A 23,717-nucleotide genomic window follows, 5' to 3' on the forward strand; every position below is an offset into this window, starting at 1 on the left:
AGTCACTGATCCCTGTCTCCGTGCAGTCGTATGCTTGTCAAAGGCAAGTACGTGGTCGTTTGTTCAAGCAAAAGGGACAGACACGGCAACGCTGACTGACAGGGAACGTTTCCTCTACCACGCCTCCCATCTCATCTTCAACCTGTCCAGTCGCAATCGTCTCTCTTACAGAATTTGTGATGTACCAGCCTCGCTTGTCCTACTAGCGGCCTCGCTTTCGTGGACTCGTCATACAACCACCGACACTTTACATCTGGCATCTTCTCACCCCGGTCCACCTGCACCCAAGATCTTGAACACCCGGTTGCCGCCGTACCAAGAGATCTACGCACGGTCTACCATCCGTCGCGACATTCAGTGGTAGTGCTGTGTCCTTTCATTCCTGAACCTCCGTTGCCGCAGTTCGGGCGATCGCAGCCCAAGACCCTATATTCTCTCACAGACGCATACCGGGTCTACTCCTCGCCGACGATTTCTCCCATACTCTGTGAGGGCTTTTGCTGGCCAAAAGCTGCACAAGGAGATCAAGAACCGTGGCTAGGTGATGAGGTAGAGGGATGAACAGGCACCACGCCTTCACGAATGGCTATGCCGCCAACAAGAAAAGAGATGATGATCACTACCATGGCAATTACTCGGACAAGTCAGATCTAGAGAGCAAATACATCTGGGGAATGAATGACCTGGTCGAGGACGAAAAGCCCGACCCGTCATTCAGTCGGACGCGCAAATTCGAGCCTCGACGGAAAGCTCTCTACACGCGCTCTCGTCTTATACGGTTGGGTCTTGCCGCCGTTGGGACGCTTGCCATATTATCATGGTTCTTCTTCCCCTCCTCTGCAAGTCTGTCGTTATTATCAGGCGGCTCCACCTCCTCACAGGGTGATTTCGAGATCGAAACCCTACGATATTATGACCTAGGGGATGTTCAAGGTACCTCTGTTGGATGGGAGAGAGAAGAGCGAGTATTGCTCTGTACACCTCTAAGAGATGCCGCACCTCATTTGCCGATGTTCTTCGCGCACCTGCGGAACTTTACCTATCCACACCACCTCATCGACTTGGCTTTCCTTGTCTCGGACTCCAAGGATAACACCGAAGAATTGCTTGAGCAGATGCTTGAAGCCCAGCAAGCAGATCCCGACCCTTCACAACCTTATGGCGAGATTTCCGTCATACACAAAGATTTTGGGCAAGCCGTTGGGCAAGATGTGGAGAGCAGACACGGCTTCGCTGCACAAGCAGGGCGCAGGAAACTCATGGCACGTGCGAGGAACTGGCTACTCAGTGCGGCTTTGAGGCCTTATCACAGTTGGGTGTATTGGCGTGACGCTGATGTTGAGACTTGCCCATTCACGATTATTGAAGATCTCATGCGCCATGACAAAGATGTTATTGTGCCTAGTGAGTTCTCGAGTTTGTTTCTAGCCATACACGCGCTAACGTGAAACAGATATCTGGCGTCCGTTACCTGATTGGCTAGGCGGAGAGCAGCCATACGACCTGAACTCGTGGCAGGAATCCGAGACCGCCATCGCCCTAGCTGAGACATTAGATGAAGATGCTGTCATTGTCGAAGGTTATGCCGAATATGCCACGTGGCGTCCTCATCTTGCTTATCTCCGTGATCCTTACGGCGACCCAGACGTTGAGATGGAGTTGGACGGTGTTGGCGGTGTTTCCATCCTTGCCAAAGCCCGAGTGTTCCGCTCTGGCGTCCATTTCCCAGCCTTTTCTTTTGAAAGACACGCAGAAACTGAAGGCTTCGGCAAGATGGCCCGGCGGATGCAGTACTCCGTGGTTGGCCTACCTCATTACACCGTCTGGCATCTTTACGAACCATCCGTGGATGACATTAAGCATATGGAAGAAATGGAGGCTGAGAAACGTGAAAGAGAAAGGCAGGAGAAAGAAGCAGCTGAGAAAGCCAAGAAGCTACAAGACGACTTTGAACATGTGGGTTCTCAATGGGAAAAGGATAAACAGAGTATTGCTGAATCTGGCAAAAAGCTCGGAGCTCTCAACGCTGCTAACCTAGCTGCCGTCGATGCTGCCAAAGAGGTAGTGGCCAGTGATGGTTCTACAGAGAAGCTCGCAAAAGGTGACTCCAAGGCGAAAGCACCTAGGAAAGAAAGCGTCCGAAAGATCAACACTCGCCAAGGAGACAAGAAAAAGGAGCTGGACGATGAGAAGTTGGAAAAGACCGAGAAGGCTGAGAGCGTAATGAGCAATGATGAAGCTGTAAATCCAGCTGCAGCACCAGCAGAAGAGCCCAAGGCTGGCAAGAAGAAAGGTTACACATGATTAATCACAATCCGGTTGGCACGACGGTTGTACCTGGAGTGGTCTCGAAATCATGAATCCTTTTAGGAAAATGGGCGCATTGAATATGGAATAGACATGGAGCGATCAACTGAGCGGCATCCACCAGTTTCGGATGCACGGTCTTGAACTTTTGGCGAGCAGCATGAGGAGGCCGGAAAATATATCACACATGTTTTCCCTGTACAAAATATCACAAGAACCCTCCTTGGAATTGGTGTTGAATGCGAGTAATCGTGTCTAGACAGATCGCGTGAAGCAGGCAGGCCACGATTCACTCTTGACGTTGCCCGGAGGATTGTGGTACGACCTTCGAAAATTGAAATATGTTGCTACCCGTTGCTCGTTTCACTATAATTTTTTTGTGTTCTCTATGACGTCGCGTTCGAGACGCGTCCACATCCAGACGCGTCGTAGCGCAGCCTTTCTGTGACATAGTACCAGATTAGGTCGCCGGTCAACCCGCTGTACGGGACGTGTTGAAGAAATCTCTGGTACATTCAAGAGCGAGAGAGGGTATTGCAATTGCACTAGAAGCCTGCACGCAGCACGATGTCTACTCAAAACTCCGGGTTTCCTCATGTTCATTTCTCTACGACATACCCTCAGCAGAGCTTCAGACTGCTCGAGTTGCCGCCAGAAGTCGTGTCGTTGATTGAGAGCCAGGACAAGAAGACAACGAGGTGAGTGGATTGGAAAGTATACACATGGTCATTCCCAGACTATCGTTTAGAGTGATTGGTCTTGAGTACAAGTACTGATGATTCTGTGAGTGCCAGACTCACATTCAAATCCGCGCCTGCTCCCTCCTCGAAAAGACCACCCATAGCGAGCAACGGCTACCAGGAAGATGTCGGTCAAGGATATCTTCACCTATGCAGCGACGAGAAAGTCTGGGCTGTAAAGCAAGTCAGCACGAGTAACAGCGTCTATGTCACCCTGACCGATCGACGGCCTGCAAAAAGAAGGCGCATCGAGGATGAACAAACGAATGGTGCATCCCCGATGAGCAATGACGACGAGGAGAGTTGTACAGATGATGTAGAGGGTCGAGCAGGAGTAAGCACGATAGCACAAGTCAAAAGTATTCTGGAGTTGATTGAAGTCAAGACCGCCGATGGCGATGTGGAGGGGCGTATACAGGATATGGTTCCCTCGCACGACGTTGACAACGATGACGAGGTGCGGAATGACTCTACGCGAATTGTGCGACTACGAGACGTTCTCGACAATATATCCGCGCCGACGAACGCCATATTGGATGCCGCGAAGAAATTGTTCATGTTCAGTGTTCCAGAGAGTCTGGAGGCAGGAAACGTTCTTCTTTACATACCATCTCCCTCCCTCCTAATCCGCGCATGGGAGGCTTTCTTCCAGCAGTGTGCGATCTCAGGAGTGAAGATTGACAGTGATGGGTTTGATACTGCGGCTCTGCAGGGTGTGCTTGACGATTTGTTGGCCAGCGAGAACGATAGCACACATGAAGACGGTGGGAAAGGCTCTGGGACAGTGATTGTTCCTGTGGTCAAAGCCATTTTGAGACGCTTTGCAGATCCAGCCACGCCCCTGCCGGGAGATGTGAACGACCATGAGATCGAGGAAATCTTCATCGCTGCGCCTGCTACATCTAGTTGGAACCAAACAGAAACATGTGAGCAAGTCGGCGGCTGGCTACTCGAATCTATGAAGCGCGAAAGCAAGTCTCAATCATCAGCCAAACAAGTACAGCTCGACGACTTCCGAAGGCAGTGGACGGAGCTTCTGCCAGACTCGTGGGCCGGTAAGGCCTGTGATGTCGCCGCTCTGGTCAAATCAGTTGACGGCGTGACATTGGCTCGTGATGAGCAAGGAAATGAAGTTCTGCGGTTCACGACTCCAGAAAGCCTCGAGGACATTCTCGGGCTTGGAAATGGGCTTGGGCTTGGGCTCGAACGTGGACGGATACAAAGTACTGCCGCCAAAGCTGCACCGGCGAGAAATGCTCTGGATGCTGCGAAGAATGAGAAGAAGAGGAAATGGCATGAGAAATTCGGGGCTCAGAGGGCTGTTGCTGCGGTCAAGAGATGACCATGATACAGTGTTGTAGCAGGCAGTATAGCACTTTGTGCAAAAGCAAGCCACCTCCTTCGAGAAGACCATGTTTCGCTTCTTTGTATGCAAGATCCTCCACTGACTTTGCATTCTATCCTGCCGAAATACTCCATGGGGTATGATACGTAACGATCTGTGTGTAAATCAGCACAAAGCTCAATCCTGACCATCAATCCTTAGACCGAATCCTGAATGCACCACGAAGAGCCTTTTCTCCGTCTGTCCGGTCTAGCTTTCATCCAAGCATATTTCGCACATCCTCAGTCTCTGCGAGATACCACGTTCATACCATTGGATTCACGACATGCTCGTCTCTTAAGCAACCAACTCCCTCAGTTTCCCCTTCTCCTCATCGTTCAATTGTTCAAACTGACCGGCAAACCCCTCCCTCTGAGCCTCAACCTTGAACCACTCCAAAAGATACTCAGCCGTCTCCTCATCCCTGGCCCGACTCCCAGTCGGACTGGCTGCACCATCACGATCACCACCCTCACCAACCAACGCCATTAGATCATTCCTGACACTCGAACTCGCAAGATCTATCGCGCCCGCCGTGCCCACATCCTCCCAGTCATCCGCGTCGTCAGCATCATCGTCCTCCTCGTCCAGCGCATCCGCCGCGGCCTGCGCAGCAGCTAGGTTTGGGAATTGCGATGTCGCCGCACTCGCGAGCTCATCGACCATGATCTTCAAGATCTTCAGGTCCGCAGGCACATTCGTCCACCGATCTGGCATCAGCTTGGCCATACTCCGCGTCTTGATCCGCCCACTGGGATTGGCATCGATGATCAAATCGCCCTTGACACCCACCGCCTTCACGCGCGGGTCCTGCAAGCTGAAGACCTTTGACAAAGCAACAACATTCTGTCGCACCTCGTCAAAGCCAGCGAAGTGCACGCTGTTCTCGAGCCACTTGGTCAGCACGACATTCAGGCCATTCACGCCGTTGACATTGACCTCAGCCAGGAAGTCGAGGACTTCTTTCGGAGCCGCGAGTGTTAGGCCAACGAAGACCATGCAGAGACTCTGGATGAACTGGATTGTGTCTGCCGTCGCTAGCCGGACTGCAACCGCTCGCAGCAGGTCCATTAGGTATGGACCCAGTTTATCTGCACCGAATTTGTTGACCAGCGTAGAGGCGAGACCACCCACTTCCTGGCCGGCGTTTTCGTCGACATCAGGGGAGTTCAGTAGTCGATTGATGATGGTGAGGAGTACTTCGATCGCGGATTTGCCTTGTGAGTCAGACCACGTGAGGAATTGAGATGAACCTTTGCTTAGCATGTGTTCGACAGCAAGGGTTGCTGGGCGCACAAGTTCGGCGTCGGATGCTTCCATAAGGACCCGTTGCAGTTTGGGCATGACAGCCGGAACGAAGCCTTCTGGTAGGGGTTCTGCGCCGAATTCTGCGAGTGCTGAGACAAGTTCGGCCGCAAGATTTGTGAGCTCTGACATTTGTGTCATGCTGGCGATGTCGAAGGCGCCGGTGAGGGCTGGGATTGTCTTGGAGCATAGTCGAACATAATTCTCCTGACCGTGTGAAGCTACGGAGGAAACGATACCCTCGAAAGATTCGGTAAGAAGGCTGAAGAGCTGAAAGTTGGCTGCACCGTCCGAAGCGAGGGTGAAGAAGAGGTCGATTGCGTTGGTTTCGGTGATGTTGGTGGTGTCGAGCATGATGCCATCGCGCAGAGTCTGAATCAGTGCCGCTTTGACGTCGTCCGCATCTTCTAGCTCGTCTTTCAGATCGTGCGAAGATATAAATTCTTCGATGGCGTGGAATATGGCTCCCTGCATGGGTTGCGTGACATTCGAGGGGAGTGCTTCGAGATAGTTTGGAATCGCGCTCAAGCATGCAACCTTGACGACCTCGGAGGGATCGGTGACGGAGGCGTTGATGGCGTTCGTGAATGATGCAGCGCCTGCTGAAAAGTAGTCGTCTCCGACAACTTTGAAGAAAGTAGCTAGGGTGAGATGTGCGGCCGCACGCATGAATGCTTTGGAATCCTGCAGAGATGCTGAGACCTGGCCTACTAGGATCGAGGCCGTGGATTGGTCGAGCTTCCCTGAGAACTCACTGACGTCGACAAGGCATTGGTTGAGGAGGTAGAGCAGTGCTTCTCGTTCTTTCCAGTGGGCAGACTCAGCTGATAATGCTTGTTGTTTGTAGTGGAGCAGTGCAATGATGGGTATTTGTTTCAGCCATTCGCCGAGACTGCGTACAACTAGCTCTCCACACGCTGCCCTTGGAGTATAATTTGCTGTTAGTGATGTTGCTTCTGATAGGTAGAGGTTTGAGTCATATTCCCACAATGCTTCCTCCTCCTTTGGTATTCTTGAGTACAACACCAGCACGCGGATCAACTCTTGTAGCCAATGAACAGTATGCTGCGCATCGCCTAGTTGTTTCATCTGAGTGGAAAGTTCTGAGCGTACAGGCGGTGCTTTGATCATAACTTGCAGAAAGTCAATCTCTTCGAGGACCAGCGCATCCAAACTGTGGGGCAGATTGTCGCTGTCAACGAGTTTGCCCTCGACATGGCCGTCGAGAAAGAGTTCTGCATATGGACCTGCAAGTCTCGATAGCTCTTCCCAGACAATTTGGAATAAGGACACGGCATGAGGAGAGATGGCGTGTACGTAGACAGATCTTAGCTTGTCGAGAGTCTGGAAAAATATTGTTAGCCATCATGACGCCGGTTAGCGGGTGTGACCCTACCTTCACCACTTGGACCTTCAATGCTATTAAACCTCGCATGTGAGCACCATCGTGATTCAAGGCTACCCCAATCTGATCCAGAGGTTCCTTAAGTGTCTCCATGAAGAGAGGCATCCAAGTTCTCATCGACTCGTCCAAGAATGCTTTGACAGCCACGCCATGGTCGCCCATAACCATTTCCAGCATCTCGAAACAAGATCGAAAGACGTTGAGTGCCATTGCTCGAACGATCAGGCTGCGATTGTTGTCCGGGGAGACGACATGCTGTAAGGCGTTGACCAAGTCGGGAGCGACCGTGAAGAATTGTTCCTCTGTCAAGCCGGAGTCGACCAACTCTGCAAGCACACGAAGAGCGCCGTGGATAGGTGCATCGTTGGTGGAGTTGTTCAGGATCGTGAGAAGTGCAGGGAACAACGATGGCCACGCGTCCGGGAAGTCGACGCTGGCTATCTTGCTGGCTACTCCGGCGGCTAGCGCTTGAATACCGGCATCTTTCGAAGCGTCGCCTTCGGCTGTACATATGGCAAGGATTTGATCACGCACACGGGCCTTGGCTTCCTCATCCAAGGAGGTGCTACCGTTGATGTAGCTATCGTCGAATTGCGGTGACCAAGTTGTGGAAACATAGTTCTTGAGGGTGGTGACAGCGGCTTTCCGTAATCCGGTCTCAATGTCGTTATGAGTGGCGATGGTAAGGAGTGCAAAGGGGAAATCTGGTTGTGAATAAAGTTCAAGCAGTCCATGATATCCCGCCTTGACCACTATAGTGTCTGGCCGAGTCGTCGCTTCCAACAGTTGAAGGACTTGTTGCTCCATGATGGGCAAGCCAGCCTTGCACGGCTCGGGAGGGAAGAGAGCCGCCCTAAAGGAGCACAGGCCTTGTGAGCAGGGGTAATGGTTCAACCTCGTAGATATTGCGCCCACACCCACACGCAACGCGAGTATATGAGAATAAACAAGACGATGAACGCTCACAGGACAACAAAAGTAGGAGTGAAACTCGTAATGTGAGAAGTTGTTGATAAACAGAAGTGACGAAGAAGTGAAGTGCCAGTGTCGCGCTCAAAGTCGTCACGTGACAGCAAAGCGCGTCGAAACCGCCAAGGCAGTATCTGATTGGCCGGTTACCACTTCTGTAACTTGCAATGCCAGGTGCGTTAGACCAGGCGTACGACGGGGGCATATAGGCGGTATAGAGGAGTGTCGTGCTTTGGTGGACGTCCGCAATATTGGGGGGACTGCGGACAATTGGACGTAAGAAGCGCTTCGTGATCATCTCGTCCATTTCTACTTGGCACAGCAGCTCTCTACAGTCATTCTTCACCAGGAGGTTACCGACAGACAACGACGACCAGCGAGCTTACATGCCACTGTAGTCCTCCCAGTCCTCCTTCGCCTGGTCGACGTTGTCGACGGCAACCTCCTGGCTTCCAATGAAGCCTGTAGTCCTAACCACCGTGTTGGTGGCAGAGTCCATCTCGAAATCAAATCCCGTCTTTCCGGGAGCAGGACACCAGATCGAAAAATACACAGTCATCTTGAGGGCAAAGCCCTCCTCTGCTGCCAAATATGCAAATTGTCGTTGCTTCCACTTCCAACTAAACACGTCATCAAAGAGCATTTCGATGACGTCCTCCACGCTGCCGTTGGTGTTCATGTACCGAACGATATCCGCAAACCCGTCCGGCGCATCGACATCGTGGACGACGTGGACATCTTGTAAAGACGTCAGGCGCCGACGATTGATGTGTACGAATGAGTCGATATGGACTTTGATGTTCTTGATGCTTGATAGGAACTCATCAGGGATGTTTGCAAGAGGATCATGACGACCGAAGCACCGCGGAACTTCTAGTGCTGTGGCAGTCTTGAGGAATGGCAATGCATCCTTGTGAAAGAACCGAGACGCTGAGATAATGCTTGTGTTGACGTTTTCAATGAGTCTATATGGTGAGAACTGATCAGTGGTGCTGCAGCGGTCCATGTTGGGTTTCGAAGCTTCGAGTGTTGCACCTGCGAAGAGGTAACCATAGATTTGAGCCCTGATCTCTGGTGGTAGATTATCGAGGCGAGGCGGTGTCGATGAGAAGAGAGACCTTGCATGGCCAGTTCCTGCATGACTATTCTGATTCGTGTGTATGTTCAAGATAATATCCAGTGATTGCATTGTTGAGGCTTGAAGTTGCGTCGACGCTGCATGAGCATGTAGGTTTGTTGAAGTGTTTGTGTCTATCAAGATGCCTAGCCTCACTGTTTGAACAGGGATGTTGTGATTTGAGTACAGGCGAGTTCCTGCCATCATGTTGTTTCGTGATTGAGTTCGAAGAGGAGGCTTCTTAAGTGAGAAGACAGGCACTAGCATTCCCCTGTTTGCTTGTCGGTATGTATTCCAATTGAACACCCATGGCGATGATGCAGTTGGGTTGAACATAGCACGTTGCTGCGAAGTGTCTTGACTAGGTATCATGTTGAGTTGAGTGGGCGCTTGACCTTCATATGGAAGGACTCGCGAGTTCAGAGGCATCTGTCTGTTTGCTGGTGTATCAGAGGCTGCTGGGATGCTATTCAATGGTCCCACACTGTTCATGTTGGATGAATGAATTGATCTTTCAGATGAGGCTGGACCTGGAGGTGGAAAGCGTCGAGGAAGGTGATGCTCCTGAGCGATCTGGACAATCTGACAGGAACCTGAAAACGTACAGATGGAGATGATGTTCAGAACAATGAATCAGACAGAATGAGGAGGTGTTTTCGAAGACGTTGGTCTTTTGAGAGATGTGGAAAAGTGAGTGGTGTTGACTGAAAGTGAAAGAATGTAAATCGAGTTGAGGAAGGTAAGTCCGACGCAGCACACAATTTACACCCACCACCCGAGTCGACACACCTTGTTCATTGATTCATCAGCCGCATCATCATTATGGGTCATAACAATGCTATTGTCTTCTCTTCGTTTGCTGTGTTCCGTATTACAAAGGCATTGGTCGTTTTTGTAAAACTTCTGGACTGACGAAACTGAAGCCGGGAATGCCTCAGAGCCAACTGCCACGTCACCACAGCAGTAGGGGCCTCGCCATGGTAGCTCTCTTGCTGCAGAGGACATACTGAATGCTGACAGAGAGGCCCAGGACAATCATTGCGTGAAATACCGGACGATGTCGGCGACGCCATTCGAGTAGTCACCCACCTTCTCCAGCAGACAGCAGATGAAAACACGAGAGTATGACGCTCGGCGAACGCTGCCAGAACGAATCATCCTGACGTCCATCTCAATACCCATCGGCGAAACCTAGTAAAAGCCAGCCCACGTATGCCTATCCCGAATCGGCGGCCCTCTTGACTTGTGTATCACAGCCTTCTCATCAAGGTCGATGATGGCATGCTGTTGCATACAATTAGTTCCCATTCGAGCAGGAGGAGGAAGAAGAGAAGAGGAGAAGAACTTTCGGCTTACAATACTTTTGCTGGACGACGATGTGACAAAGTGGCAGTGAAGCAGTATTTTGAATACCCGCTGCGTATCGAAATAACATATGGTGAGATTGAGGGTAGATCTCTTCAGGTTGAAAAGGGCAAGGCCAATCATGCCTTCGTCTGCAGTAGGGGTCTCAAGGTAAGCTTGATCATAGTACTTGCACCAGATAACAAGGTCCCGCACTTCTAGGACCTTCAGGCCTCGAAACCTTTCCAGCTGAAGAGGCCCACTACCGATGGCATCTACCCTGCAGATCACAGCTTGTGATATAGCCGCGAGGTAGTTTTGTGGAAGTCGGTCGGCATTCTCAAGTGTGCTAGCAAACCGGAGCGTCGTTGCCGCTAACAGGTATGGGAGCGCGTCTTGTCGGAGCCTCCGGCACGTACCCAGGATCTGCCAGGGAAAATCACAGGAGCAGAGTTCTGGACCACAGTGAAAGAACTTTGCTTTTCCTTGCAGAAACAGCTGAGCGTCAGCAAAAAGATGTCGATATATCTCGATGCGGATCTCCGCAGGAAGCTCTAGAATCGGACAACGCCAGGGAATCAAGCCCACTTCGTCCATGTCGCAAGGTATCTGCTGCGATGCCTGTGTACGTCGGTGTTTCCCGTTGTAAGTACTGCGCCGAGGCTTATTGTGCGACTTGCCGAGAGTCCTTGTTTGCAAGCTGTGGGTGTCAAGTGGATGGTCACCGGTGGTGCCACGAGCACACAGGCGTACGCGAAGCAGCTATACCTTGTCAAGAATGTTGATACTGCCGCGTCGGTTGCCCCTCCTCGTCGCGGAATACCGAGCCGATAATGACGCCGAGATTGGCAGCGACTGGACCTTCTCCTGTTCACTGATTATGCATTGCGGGATAGAGTCGAGGGCAGAGGTTGCCGGCACGATCTCAACAAGCATCCCGCTCATACACGAGCGCGAAGCGACAGTACTACCAGCACAAAGATGGACAGTACGAACATGGGATCAAATGGACGCGACCTCTTGTCGTCTGTAAACGGTCCACAAAGGGCAGGTGACGCGACTTATGCTATTCGGAGCCGGGGAAACTATCAGCCGATCCCAGCAGATATCTACACCACTCAGACAGTGAAACCGTCCTTCATAGCAATGCGTATGATGGATGACTCTGTTTACACAAAACGACGGAGATATTCATTGTTCTGAAGACTTCCCGACAGTGACCTCTTAGCCCTGTTAAGGATGATTTAAGCTTTTGATACAAGGCTGTATACCCCTATTCACCTTGGATGTGTTCGTCACCTTGCACCGCTGGGACAACCTCTTCGTTCCTGACAAGTCGAGATATGTGGAAATGTTGCTTCAGCTTCTGTGAATCCACCGGTGTGACACGACATGATTCGTTATGGCTTCGTCATACAGGCGCAGACTAAGCTGTGCCGTCCTGTGCCATGGTAGCTTGTCCACTTCAGAAGCACTGTCACGGCTGGCCCGTAGCCCGAGCGCATCTACTCGATATTTCCATGTCCGTTCGTGGCAGGTACAGTCTGAGTCGTCCGCGAGATTCTGCCGCAACTCCAAATGCACTTTAGGCTGCTGAGCTTGGGTAGGCTGTCTGATATACAGCATTGTGCCCATTCTTGGGCCCTGGGTGAATCTGAGCACGCCCCATAAAAAGACTGTGTGTTTTGTACATTTCCCCTCAATCTTCGTCCATGGATTCCCAGCCGTCCTGCCCTGCGTCGGCACCCCCATCCTCATCGTCATCATCAGTCTCATCGCCATTGTCGTTGATGGCAACGACTCTCTCCTTCCCATCTGACTCGGGCAGTTTGACCTTTCCAGCGAAAGCCTTCCGTACATTAGGATTGGTGCTGATATCCCATACTTGTACCTGTCCCCTGCTGCCGGCGACAGAAAGTCTGAATGCGACTTCGGAATCAGGCGCAAACTGCACGGAGAAGATACGTCCGACATCGAGATTCCTTGAGACAACCATAGTAGGGGTATTGTTCTCGATGTTCCACAATTTAACTCTCTTATCCTCAGAACCGGTAGCGACGAGGCCGGGAACAGATGGACTCATGTCGAATGCGCTCACTGGACCGTCGTGTGCCTGCAATGTCCACACCGGCTTGCTTGGCTTCTCATGAGAGGTTGGCACATTCCTTGCATCGAAATAGTGCACTGTGCCGGTCTCTGTCGTCACGAAGAAGAAATTGGGGTCATGCACATCCCACCGAACCTTCTCGACATCAGCTTCAACCACCCACTTGGGTGCTACGGCATCTGGTGCCCGCATGTCTGTCGCAACCACTGTCCGATCATAGCTGCCGCTGAGTAGCACGGTGGACTCGGTAGGATGCCAATCTAAGGCACAGACTTTCCCGCTGTGCATGGTGTATGACTTCGCGCATTTGCCCGTATTCAAGTCCCATAGTTTGACCGTCTTGTCTGCTGACGCCGAGGCGAGCAGATTTCGATGTTCGCGATTCGCAGCCAGAGCGAGCACAGCGTCAACATGGTACTCGTCATTGGCCTTTGGCTTCTTTTTCTTCTTCTTGGATTTCTGCTTTTTCGTACTCTCGCCGTTGACGTCTCCTTCTGCTTGGCCATCAACTTCTTGACCCAGTATGGCAGTTGGGTACATGCTGTCCACGACATCGAGGTCCCAGACCTCTATTTCAGGGCTCATGGTGCCAACGGCCACAAAATTCCCTTCTTTGCGGTTCTCTGAATCTTGCCCCACCGGGTGGTTGATCCACTCGACGCATAAGGGAATGGCGGGTAGCATGATGTCGTGATGCACGTAGAGATTGTCTGCCTCGTCCTCGTAGACAAACACCTCGAGATGCGCAACCTCGTCCTCGACTTTCGCGGCCAAAATGAGATTATCTGAGGGCAATATTTGCAAGTCTTCTCTTTCGTCATCTGAGTCTTGTTCGCCTTCTGGTAGCACAAGATATGGATCCTCCTCATGAGGCGCATGGTATGCTAGGGAGCCCACGTTGCCGAACATGGCAAATTTCTCGCCCATCTCGTCTGCAGGCTCGTCGTCGTCGTAGTCGTCGAGGTTGTATTCCTTTAGGTCGTCCGGGTCGTCGCCGGAGGTGGTTTTCGTCTCTGTACCCTCCATTGTGGAGACTCCATTCTCGCCATCATCGTCCTCGTCTTCGGACCCATCCTCGGTCTTTGGATTCTGAGCCTCTTCGAGATCTGCCTGCGCATCTTCAAGTTGCAGGCGGGCTAACTTCGAGATGCGACTGAGCTCTGCTTCGTCTACTTCGTATTTGGTGGGGAATTGTGCAGCAACACCCCTCCGGACCCATGTTGTCGCCAATGTCATCGACATCTTTGCGGTATTATGTTGTTGTTTCGTTCGTCAAGAGACTGCAGTCGCTGTGCAACAATTTTTTGGTGGATCTTCGCAAAAAGCGGCAGAATCGATAGACATTTGGGCGGTGAGCGGTGAGGGGGGCAACTTTTTTCGGGGCTCGATTGGCAGCTGCAAGGCTGAATTTTGGGGGTGCAAGGCTTTGCCCTTGCGCTAGACTGAGTTCATCAATTGTAAGTTCGAATTGCTCAAGACTGCAACTGTTCCGATCCCAACATCGACGACTTGGGACCCTCGCTAGACACATGTGGGCGTGGCTCGAACCGCATGATCAATATTGGAGACGAGTCTCCCCCAAGATGCATTCCCATCTGCATACAAAGGACAATGTCGGTATGTGGCAATCCAGAGCTTTGCGAATCGTATGACTAGTTGCCGAGCTGTTCCTTTACGTCGCTTTGACGCTCATTCGCAAAGCGCCGTTCCGAAACGATTCAGCTTGCGATCCGCTGTTGCGAAAGAGAATTTGACCAAGTGCTGATTATGTTCAGGCTGCGAGGAGATTATGAACGCCCTTGACGAGTGCCATGCCCGTGGCTTCCTTTACAAAGCCGTTGGCGGCTGCAACGACATCAAGCGAGAAGTGAACAGATGTCTATCAGGCGAGCGACAGAAAAAGAGTAGGAAGAACCGGGAGACCGGCATGGAGCGTCGAGCCAGAATAGAGTCTGTTTGGGACAAAATGGATCAAGGCGACTATTCGGCACTGGAGCGGTTTACGAAACGGGAATAAACAAGTTCACCATCTACAGTCATTCGATCGGTCGGCACTCGAGGAGGGATATGCATATGGTTGGCGTTCAATTGAGCTTCGCCGTCGTACAGACATTTCGCTTTCAGGCACGAATATACCTTTTGTGCATACTCATTCTACTCCCAATGGCCTTGATCTTCCTCAAAACGATACCAAGGAACGATAGCGTTGGGTATCGTTGCGCGGTGTGCACCGTCAGACATATCATGCACTATGTCCTACAAGACGCATTATATTGCATGCCGCAGTTGCTATAATCTGGATCATAGTCAGATACGGCATAATCGCGGAATGTCACATTCTATGCTCACGGCCAAGTTACGAGACGCTAAAGTGCAGCAGGTTCTGTTGTCCTATCACCGGAAGTTATTAAGGTTGCGAATAGCCCGGACAGCTTCCGTTCAATCCAGCATCCCGTGTATGACTATCGTCGCGAGGATAGGGTTCTCTGGGTGACACTGCACCTCTCTCTGACCGACTGGAGGATACCCGTACCTGTTGGGACCGTTGGACTGATCGATCAGGACATATTTCTTACGGAGGCATTCGTCTCGATACACGACAGCGGCAGATGGTACGCTGACCTGGACGTGCTCTCACTATGCAGTATCACCGCCACTTCCCTCAGTAGCGGTTGTTCATGCGGATCACCCAAGAAACATGACGAACAGGAATTCGTCTCGGTGAATACATTCGACGAACTTCTTGAGCCACCAGAAGGTCTTGCCATCTTAAGAGTACGAGACAATTGGGCGGCTCGCCTAGCTGCAGTGTGCATCTGACTGGAGACCATCTTTGAAGTCCCGTTGGAGAAGACGACACATTCGATGTTGGAGTTGTCTTTCAATCGCCCTGAAGCTGGATTGACATCGGGAAATGTGGACAAGGAGTCATAAGACTTCATCAGGTTGTTTGTGTCTGGTGCATCTGCAGGCAGAAGCTACTTTGCAAGCGTCCAATCTTGTTGGAGAGAGACGTGGAATGCTGGCAATGCCTAGAGAGGAAAATGCTTCAGACTGCGAAAGCGAATGGTGACCAAATCTTCATTGACTGAAAGAGTGGTAACGTTACAGCTGAATTGTCAGAATTGCAGTGCCTACACATGATGACTTGACGTTGGAGCGCGTGAACAAGCCTGACTCAAACATCGATAGACTCATTCCATATGGGATATAATAAGTTGCTTCAAAATTTGTAATAAGGAGCTCTTCAGTCGCACTTCGTGTATCCTTCCCTGGGTTGTCTTGAAATCGAGAAATCCGGGGACGTCACGTGCCTCACGTCATTAGTGCATGCGTGACTTCTTTCACTTTGTCTGCGGGTGTTGACATTTACATTGAAGCCATGTGTCAAAGACAAAGTGCACCCCTGACCATAAGGGATTGCCAGCTCTTTTAGGTCACTCTTTGTCTCGTGTTGGTCTTTGCTTCAACCTTCGCAAACGGTGTGCTGACTGAACTGGCCCTTTCCCCGGATGACTTCGAGACACATGTCTCAACCCTTGGATGCGGCATTATGACCGGTGGAAATAGTACCCAGCCAGACCTTCCCGCCGAAGACTTGCAAAAGGAGCCTCCGCCGGAAGAAAGGCCGCCTCCCGCAGAACAGCATGTCGAGGAGCCGGAGCTGGATGACTTTGGGTTGCCTAAAAGGCCGCTGAACGTGCTCCCTCATGCTACATCGGACGACAGTGAAGATGAGGACGATACTTTCCACGACGCCGAAGCGGCTGTTGAGACGGCTGCCTCAAACGAAGAACAGAAAATGCGACCGCTGCGGAAAGAGAGGACCAACGGGGAGTCAACGGCTTCTGCGGGTCATGCTCTAGAGGACTCTACAAACAAGCAGCCCTCTCCAGAACAACCGGACAATGCAAATAGCACACCTGCACCCGAAGCCGACACGGCGCAAACCGTTCCGGCCATTACTATCCCATCCCCCGACGTTCGAGCTCCGTCCCAGTCAGCAGAGCACGCTTCCGCGAGCATAGCAAAGTCACCGGCGAAGTCCCTCTCTTCTCCAATGAAGGGGACGTTGAAGCGTGCGCAGTCTTCCGACGCACCTGCAGTTTCTGAGTGGTCACATCAGAGACAAATCACCAACACTACAAACGACGAGGAAGAAGAAGAAGAGGAGGAGGAGGAAGCATGGCAAGCGATGCCAGCCATCGACGAATTCGACGTATACGATGATTATGGGAGGCTGGTGGCCAGGGGTAACAAACAAACCGAGGACGAGACAGATGCCTATGTGGGGATAGGAGGCGCCGGGAAAGGTTATACCAGAGTACAGCTCGATGAGGACGCGCAGTCGGCCACTAGCATGGACGAGGATACGAACTATCTGTTCAAGAGTGGTCAGAAACCCGAGAAAGTTGATGAAGGCTACATTGAAGAGGACGATCAAAGAGATGCACTCACTCAATTGGAGGCAACGAAGGACCTTTTAACGGAAGGCCAGCGCATAGCGTATGTCGCTGTGGTTCGTCTAACAGTTCACAAAATGTTCAACGCACTTGGTGACCTCGAGAAGACTAGAGGAACAAGGAAGGAACTCATGAAGTCTGTGGAGAGCATGGACTTGTGGGGTCAGACGATAATGCTGCGCCTATATGCGCACATGGACATCGACCCGGCTGAGCAGCTTATGATCGAACAACTTGCCTCACATGGCGTACAACCGGCAGACCTTGTCACCCCTTTGATGCACAACGCAAAGGTTGAGAACCCTATGGCCAACAGCAAGGAAGCGCTACAGCAACCTGAGATCCCGCCCAAGCGGAATTCAACAACATCGACCAAAAGCAGTAACCTCAAAGACGCAGAAGACGGCGAAGAAGTTCCGGAAGTACACCTGCCGGAGGATATGCCACAAACCAAACAGATAGAGCTTGATCTACGCTGGACAGTTCTGTGCGACTTGTTCCTGGTCCTGATCTCGAGCAGCGAGTACGATGCGCGCTCAAGGCGCCTCCTGGAGAGAGTTGCTTCGACCATGAAAATCACCTGGACACAGATTTGTCGATTTGAGAAGAGAGTAATCGACGCTCTAGAGATGCAAGAAGACGAAATAAAGGAAAATTGGGACGAATCTGAACACCTGGAAAAGAGACGCAAATTAGGCCTGAAGAGAAAATACATGGTGATGGGTCTAGCAACTGTGGGCGGCGGTCTTGTGATCGGTCTGTCGGCTGGTTTGCTGGCGCCTGTCATTGGAGCAGGGCTCGCTGCTGGCTTCACCACGATCGGTGTCACGGGCACTGCAGGTTTCTTGGGAGGAGTGGGTGGTGCGGCTCTGATTACCTCTGCTGCTACTGCTGCTGGTGGAACGATTGCAGTTCGAGCGTCGGACCGCCGAACTGGCCACGTTAAAACTTTCGAATATCGGCCCCTGCACAACAACAAACGACTGAATTTGATCTTGACAGTCTCCGGGTGGATGACTGGCAAAGTTGATGATGTACGTTTGCCTTACAGCACCATCGATCCCATCATGGGTGACATTTACTCTTTGCTCTGGGAACCAGAGATGCTTCAGTCTATGGGTGACACTATTAATATCCTCGCGACTGAAGCATTGACACAAACCGTCCAGCAGGTCCTCGGGAGTACCATTCTGGTTGCCTTAATGGCGTCTATTCAGCTTCCAGTTGTCCTCACGAAGTTAGCATATCTTATTGACAACCCGTGGAGTGTGTCTCTGGACAGAGCCAATGCTGCAGGGCTCATTCTTGCAGATTCGCTGATCGACAGACACCTGGGACAGAGGCCCATCACGCTTCTTGGATTCTCACTTGGGTCTCGACTTATTTTCTCTTGTCTCAAAGAACTATCACGCCGCGGCGCGTATGGCCTGGTCCAGAACGTGTATCTATTTGGCTCCCCAATTGTGGCCAAGAGAGATGATTATCTCAGAGCCAGGTCCGTCGTTTCGGGCAGATTCCTCAATGGTTATGCTTCTAACGATTGGATTTTGGGCTATTTGTTCCGGGCAACTGCTGGCGGCATCATGGGTGTTGCAGGTCTTGCTCCAGTCCAAGACGTTCCTGGGGTCGAGAACGTCGATGTGGGCAGCATGGTCAATGGACACATGTCTTATCGCGCTGCTATGCCTCGATTAATGCGAGAGGTTGGCTGGGAGGTTGAAAGCGATGAATTCACCGAGATCGAGGATGCTGACCCTGAAAACCACGCGCAGCGACAGCGCGAGCTCATTCAAGAGATTGACGAGGCCCGCAGGAAAGCCGAGGGAAAGCCTGAGAAGAGGCGATTTGGACTCTTCAAGCGCGGCAAACTGGCTGACAAAAAAGGGTGGGAAAAGTACAATGTCAACCAAAACGGGCACAAAATGGATGGAAGTTCAACTCCCAATGGCCAGAATGGCGATGTCAACGTTCTGTTCGATATCGACGCGATTCGGAAAGAACTAGAATCTGAAATGATCGAAGTGCGGGAATTGGACAGTACACTACCGCCCATGCAGATCACCTCCATCCAAAATGGAGAGAAACATGTCGAATACCTGCGGCTACCACCTGACATGAAGCCTGAAGAGGTAGCGAGGATGAATCTTCCACCTCGTCCGGACGAAGTCGATGTGGATTTTGGACATGAGCAACCCGCCCTGATCCTGCCGGCAAGAGTCTCATCTCTCAGGCCATCATCATCGGCAAGATCCAGTCCACAAGGGTCACCACGACCCAGCCCAATACGATCGCCTCAGCAGTCATTCGACTCTGGTCGGCGTTCATCTTATGGCTACTCAGAACCGAGGGAGCTTACTAGCACGATGCCGGCACTCAGTCTTACTAGCTTACCCAGGACGGAAAGCGATAGTGCACCTTCGATTGTACGGCCCGAGTTGAAAGCCCATGCCACTGAACCTCCCGTTCCGAGCTGGAACCAGCAGTCAAACTCGTCCTCTAATGGACTAACACCATCGATGGCAGCCCTGAACATAGGGCATAATGCATGGGCGGATGACGACGCCCATCTCGGGCCTGAAAGTGATAGCATCAGCATGACCTTTGAATGATGACCATAATGCATGGAGATTCTCTACATTTCTGGTTGCATAGCGCGGCGTTTGGAGGCATTATCTGTATCAGCATCATTTACGGTCAGCATACATTCATTTGTATGAAACACCTCCGGTTCGCATCCGAGTTGGTTTCAGTACTTATGCCGGTTCCTCAACTTTCATATTCATATATTCAACAAAGGATGTCGTCCTTGACCCTTGACTATCCCTGAACTTCTTGCGAATGGTATGGCGGAATTCAGTGCCACCGATGTGTTCTTGATCATCTCAATTCCTTATGCACAGAATGCGGAATCGCTGCGTGGAATCTCTGTTATGTTTCTGATTCCGACTGTCACTGACCGGTCTTCTTGGCTGAATGGTTCTGCTTAGTTCTCCTTCATGTACACGGTCTATTCCTGGACCGTGGGGTGTTACAACAGCTGGTTGCGCCAGTCTCGGTCATCTCAAACAAGGATGCAAACTTCGCAATACAGGAGGCGTGATCGTTCCGGCTACTACAGCCCTTGGACGCCCCATTCCATGCACACATCTCACTCTTTGCTACTACTGTTCGACTGAGGCACCCACGCATCTTGAACGTTTCGTCTTTGTTGCCTTCTGCTGCCCTGCCTATTATTGAACTTCCTTTGTCCGACTTCTCGGCATACAAAGGCTGGGGTATGTGTACTGGTTTCTCCTTTGTTAACTCATTGTCTTACCCTTTCCTGCCTTCAAAGACAATGACTATGGCTTTGTCACACTCTCTCACAGCCTATGTTCACCTGCCTGTTGAGATTAACAATCATGCAGTACCGGTGCGAGACTCGATCGACTCAATCATATTTTCACGACCACATCATCAAGATCCTGCGAAGCACACGTCCCGACCCGGACATAGCACTCACTCAACAACATCATGTTTCTCCTCGGAGACATATACGCTGCTCTCGGCTACCTCAGTCAAACTCAGCTGGTGAGCTACCTTGCAGCACTCTGCATGACGATACTGCAGCACCCAAATGCTCCCTTCCTCTTCCTCTTCACTTTTCGATATCTTCGACTGCTCGTCCACATCGTTGCCTTTTGGCTATACCGTCCAGCACCCATCCCTCGGTTCGGATATGTGACTGAGCAAGATGTCTCTGTCATTATTCCGACAATCGAACCCGACAACCCGGATTTCACAGAATGCCTTGCTTCAATACTTGATAACAACCCTGCAGAGATCAAAATCGTTACAGTAGGCAAAAGCAGACTGAGGCTGACCAAGAGAATCATCGCACCGTTCCGCGCCGCCAACCCTGACGTTTCATTCAAGGTCTATGATACTCCTGTCGCTAACAAACGCCAACAGGTCGCTCACGCCTTGACGAAAGTCCGCACCAAGATCACCGTTCTCGTGGATGACCACGTTTTCTGGCCCTCTCGGAACTTCCTACGTACAGCCATTGCCCCTTTTGAAGACGGAAGGGTCGGCGCGGTCGGGACAAATAAGCGTGTCCGTCGAGCTGAGACACCGTTCGGCTTCGCTTCATTCTGGAACGTTATGGGCGCATTATATCTCGAACGACACAACTTCGAGATCCGCACTACCAATGCTATCGACGGCGGCGTCTTCGTCATCAGCGGTCGGACTTGCCTTTACCGTACGGCCATCCTGCAAGACCCGGACTTTTTGAAAGCATACTTGAACGAGCGATTCTTCTTCGGTAAGTTTGGACCTCTCAACGCCGACGACGACAATTACATCACTCGCCAGGTTGTTTCGAAGGGGTGGAAAATCAAAATACAGTACACTCAAGACAGCATGATCGAGACCACGCTGGGCGTGTCAGGCCACAAGAAGTTTCTGTCGCAGTGCCTTCGCTGGGTACGCACCACATGGCGCTCGAACTCGGCTTCGTTGTTTACGGATCAGACCGTCTGGCGATCGCAACCCTGGTGCGTGTACGCGGTGTATTTGACCAGCTTTGTCAACTTTGCTTTGTTCTACGATGCGGCGCTGGTGTACACGCTCATGAGGAGTGAATTCAGCAGCCCAACGGCCCTCAAAGCACTAGGTATGTGGACCTTTGCGAGCAAGATGGTCAAGATCACTCCTTATTTTATGCGGCATCCGAAAGATCTTGTCTATCTGCCAGGGTATTTTGCTTTTGCTTACTTTCACAGCTTGATCAAGTTATATGCCGGACTGACGTTCTGGGTCACGGCCTGGGGTGGTCGTGATTTGAACAAGATCAATGAGACTGCTGATCAGGATAGCAGCTTCGGGGACTCCTCGTCCAGCGGATCTAGCAGCTCGGACAGTGACTCGGACTTTGGTCCAGATTTCTCAGGATACCCACGTGGCTTCCAGCCTTCTTACACCAGCCGTGAGCATTCGTCGGCACGGTCCTCAGAAAGCAGCAGCAGCAGCAGCAGCAGTCAAAAGTCAATCAGTACGCCATGGGGAAGAGTGTCTCCGGATAGCAGACACATGCCTGCCAATGTCCTTCTGGATCAGCGCCCCCTGGTGGCCGGCCGCCAGCAACGATGCTGGGAAGATACCACGAAGCAAAGCCACGGTGATGTCGATGAACTGATGCAGCAATCGTGCTCACCACTGACGCCAGAGTCCTCTGTCACAGCCGAGTCGCTTTCGCCCCGCGCGTCCTGGATCGACGAGTTTTGGCAGCAGTACTGGCTTGTTCGACGCTCGTCAGACTCGCTGAGACGTGTTCAATCCCCATCGCCAGTACCATCTTTTAACCTTGAGCCGGAAGTGGGTCGAGTATCGTCACGGTCACCATTTACGCATACGCCACTCCAACTTCCTACGCCTGAACCCTCGATCAAGGCTGAGCCGGTCTCACCGACAATCACCATATACAATGCCACCGGAAATCATGGACATGGAACCGGTTTCAGCTTGCGAGAAACACCGGCCGTGGAGTATGCGCGAGGACAGCGGTACTACGATGCGTACTGTCGTGACTGGACACGAGCGGAGTGTGGCAGATTGCATTATGAAGGTAAGCATATCCATTCTGGGGAGTGTGGTGTGGTGGATGAGCGATTTGAGTACTGGTGAATGGTAAGGGTAAATTTGTGGAGGAAGTTGTGCAGTGGACGAGGGCAAGGTTTGTGTCACATGGTGAAAAGCGTTTGGATTCTTGATGACCGGTTTGTAAGTTTGTTTTGTGCTGTACATTTAGTTGATTGGTAGTCATGCAGGTCATGGACTAGAAAGTTGTGGAGCGGAGCGAGTCTGCCCAAACTGGGAGGGGGAGGTCCTCACGGGGGACTGCTGTGTCGTGAAAATACAGATTTGCTTCCCGATTTGGTAATTCAGATTACTGTTTATGGATATCACATAATATCTTCCAATGACATCCAATGACATCCAACGTCATCATCGCAACCCCCTTTTTTTTGGGAGGAGGCCGCACTAGGGAACTCCCTGTTCTCTATCTATATTTCCAGAATCCTGGAGGTCTATTGATAGATTGTGGCTTCTGATCTCACTATGCAAACTTGATTGTATAGCCATGGATTCTCATGATTCGCCGACTTTTCGCGCTTTGCCTGATATTACCGTGCCGAAATAGCGGCCATCCATTTCTGCTCATCTTTTCTGTGCACAATGTCAGTTCACCGCGTGCTGAAAGGACCAAGACAAACTTACCGGTCAAAATGCAACAACATTCCCAGCACAGGAATCAGTTGCTTTTGGTGTCCCTTGTCCCGTTGCTCCAAAAATTGTAGTAATACATTCTTCAAATAAACATAGTCGACGTTGCCCTGGCTCAAGCCTCCAGTTGGCGTCTCGCTTCGACTCGTCGAGGTCGGCGACATCATTCTCTCTTTCGGCGCGGGCGACCTCATGCCACTCGACGAGTCGATCGAAGTCCTCGAGCTCTGCATCCCCGAATCAAGCCCCGTTCCTACTCGGTTCGAGGCTCTGAGGGGCTTCGCGCCAGTTTGCGCCACCTTGAGTTCC

At 51.5% G+C, this 23,717-nt stretch overlaps 8 protein-coding genes across 8 annotated transcripts; 4 read left to right on the forward strand and 4 right to left on the reverse strand.

Moving 5' to 3' along the window:
• The first annotated feature begins 103 nt into the window (after positions 1-103).
• On the forward strand, positions 104-2,682 carry EDD37DRAFT_393387 (mannan polymerase II complex ANP1 subunit). The gene is made up of 2 exons (XM_062812262.1): positions 104-1,404; positions 1,454-2,682. The coding sequence occupies exons 1-2, from the start codon at positions 558-560 to the stop codon at positions 2,302-2,304; spliced, it is 1,698 nt and encodes a 565-aa protein (XP_062669888.1). The 5' UTR covers positions 104-557; the 3' UTR covers positions 2,305-2,682.
• A 412-nt stretch (positions 2,683-3,094) lies between these two features.
• EDD37DRAFT_393332 (uncharacterized protein) lies at positions 3,095-4,558 on the forward strand. The gene has a single exon (XM_062812259.1). It carries the CDS (start codon positions 3,328-3,330, stop codon positions 4,387-4,389), a length of 1,062 nt encoding a protein of 353 aa, XP_062669889.1. The 5' UTR covers positions 3,095-3,327; the 3' UTR covers positions 4,390-4,558.
• On the reverse strand, positions 4,559-8,220 carry EDD37DRAFT_393331 (armadillo-type protein). Its single transcript, XM_062812258.1, has 2 exons — positions 7,133-8,220; positions 4,559-7,080 (listed from the first exon to the last, which is right to left on the reverse strand). The coding sequence occupies exons 1-2, from the start codon at positions 7,946-7,948 to the stop codon at positions 4,729-4,731; spliced, it is 3,168 nt and encodes a 1,055-aa protein (XP_062669890.1). The 5' UTR covers positions 7,949-8,220; the 3' UTR covers positions 4,559-4,728.
• On the reverse strand, positions 8,054-10,069 carry EDD37DRAFT_393370 (uncharacterized protein). Its single transcript, XM_062812261.1, has one exon. It carries the CDS (start codon positions 9,717-9,719, stop codon positions 8,493-8,495), a length of 1,227 nt encoding a protein of 408 aa, XP_062669891.1. The 5' UTR covers positions 9,720-10,069; the 3' UTR covers positions 8,054-8,492.
• Positions 10,070-11,360, reverse strand: EDD37DRAFT_393427 (uncharacterized protein). Its single transcript, XM_062812263.1, has one exon. It carries the CDS (start codon positions 11,166-11,168, stop codon positions 10,419-10,421), a length of 750 nt encoding a protein of 249 aa, XP_062669892.1. The 5' UTR covers positions 11,169-11,360; the 3' UTR covers positions 10,070-10,418.
• Positions 11,361-12,270: 910 nt separating this feature from the next.
• On the reverse strand, positions 12,271-13,920 carry EDD37DRAFT_564182 (histone-binding protein RBBP4; the record flags this gene model as incomplete). The annotated part of the gene is made up of 1 exon (XM_062813993.1): positions 12,271-13,920. The coding sequence occupies one exon, from the start codon at positions 13,918-13,920 to the stop codon at positions 12,271-12,273; it is 1,650 nt and encodes a 549-aa protein (XP_062669893.1).
• A 2,082-nt stretch (positions 13,921-16,002) lies between these two features.
• On the forward strand, positions 16,003-19,942 carry EDD37DRAFT_393324 (uncharacterized protein). Its single transcript, XM_062812257.1, has one exon. It carries the CDS (start codon positions 16,232-16,234, stop codon positions 19,748-19,750), a length of 3,519 nt encoding a protein of 1,172 aa, XP_062669894.1. The 5' UTR covers positions 16,003-16,231; the 3' UTR covers positions 19,751-19,942.
• A 712-nt stretch (positions 19,943-20,654) lies between these two features.
• Positions 20,655-22,486, forward strand: EDD37DRAFT_657715 (putative capsule polysaccharide synthase Cps1; the record flags this gene model as incomplete). Its single annotated transcript, XM_062818912.1, has 5 exons — positions 20,655-20,711; positions 20,751-22,059; positions 22,109-22,176; positions 22,242-22,302; positions 22,326-22,486. The coding sequence occupies 5 exons, from the start codon at positions 20,655-20,657 to the stop codon at positions 22,484-22,486; spliced, it is 1,656 nt and encodes a 551-aa protein (XP_062669895.1).
• Positions 22,487-23,717: the final 1,231 nt, after the last annotated feature.

Source organism: Exophiala viscosa, assembly GCF_022695815.1.
Source record: "Exophiala viscosa unplaced genomic scaffold EDD37scaffold_5, whole genome shotgun sequence".
NCBI lineage: Eukaryota > Fungi > Ascomycota > Eurotiomycetes > Chaetothyriales > Herpotrichiellaceae > Exophiala > Exophiala viscosa.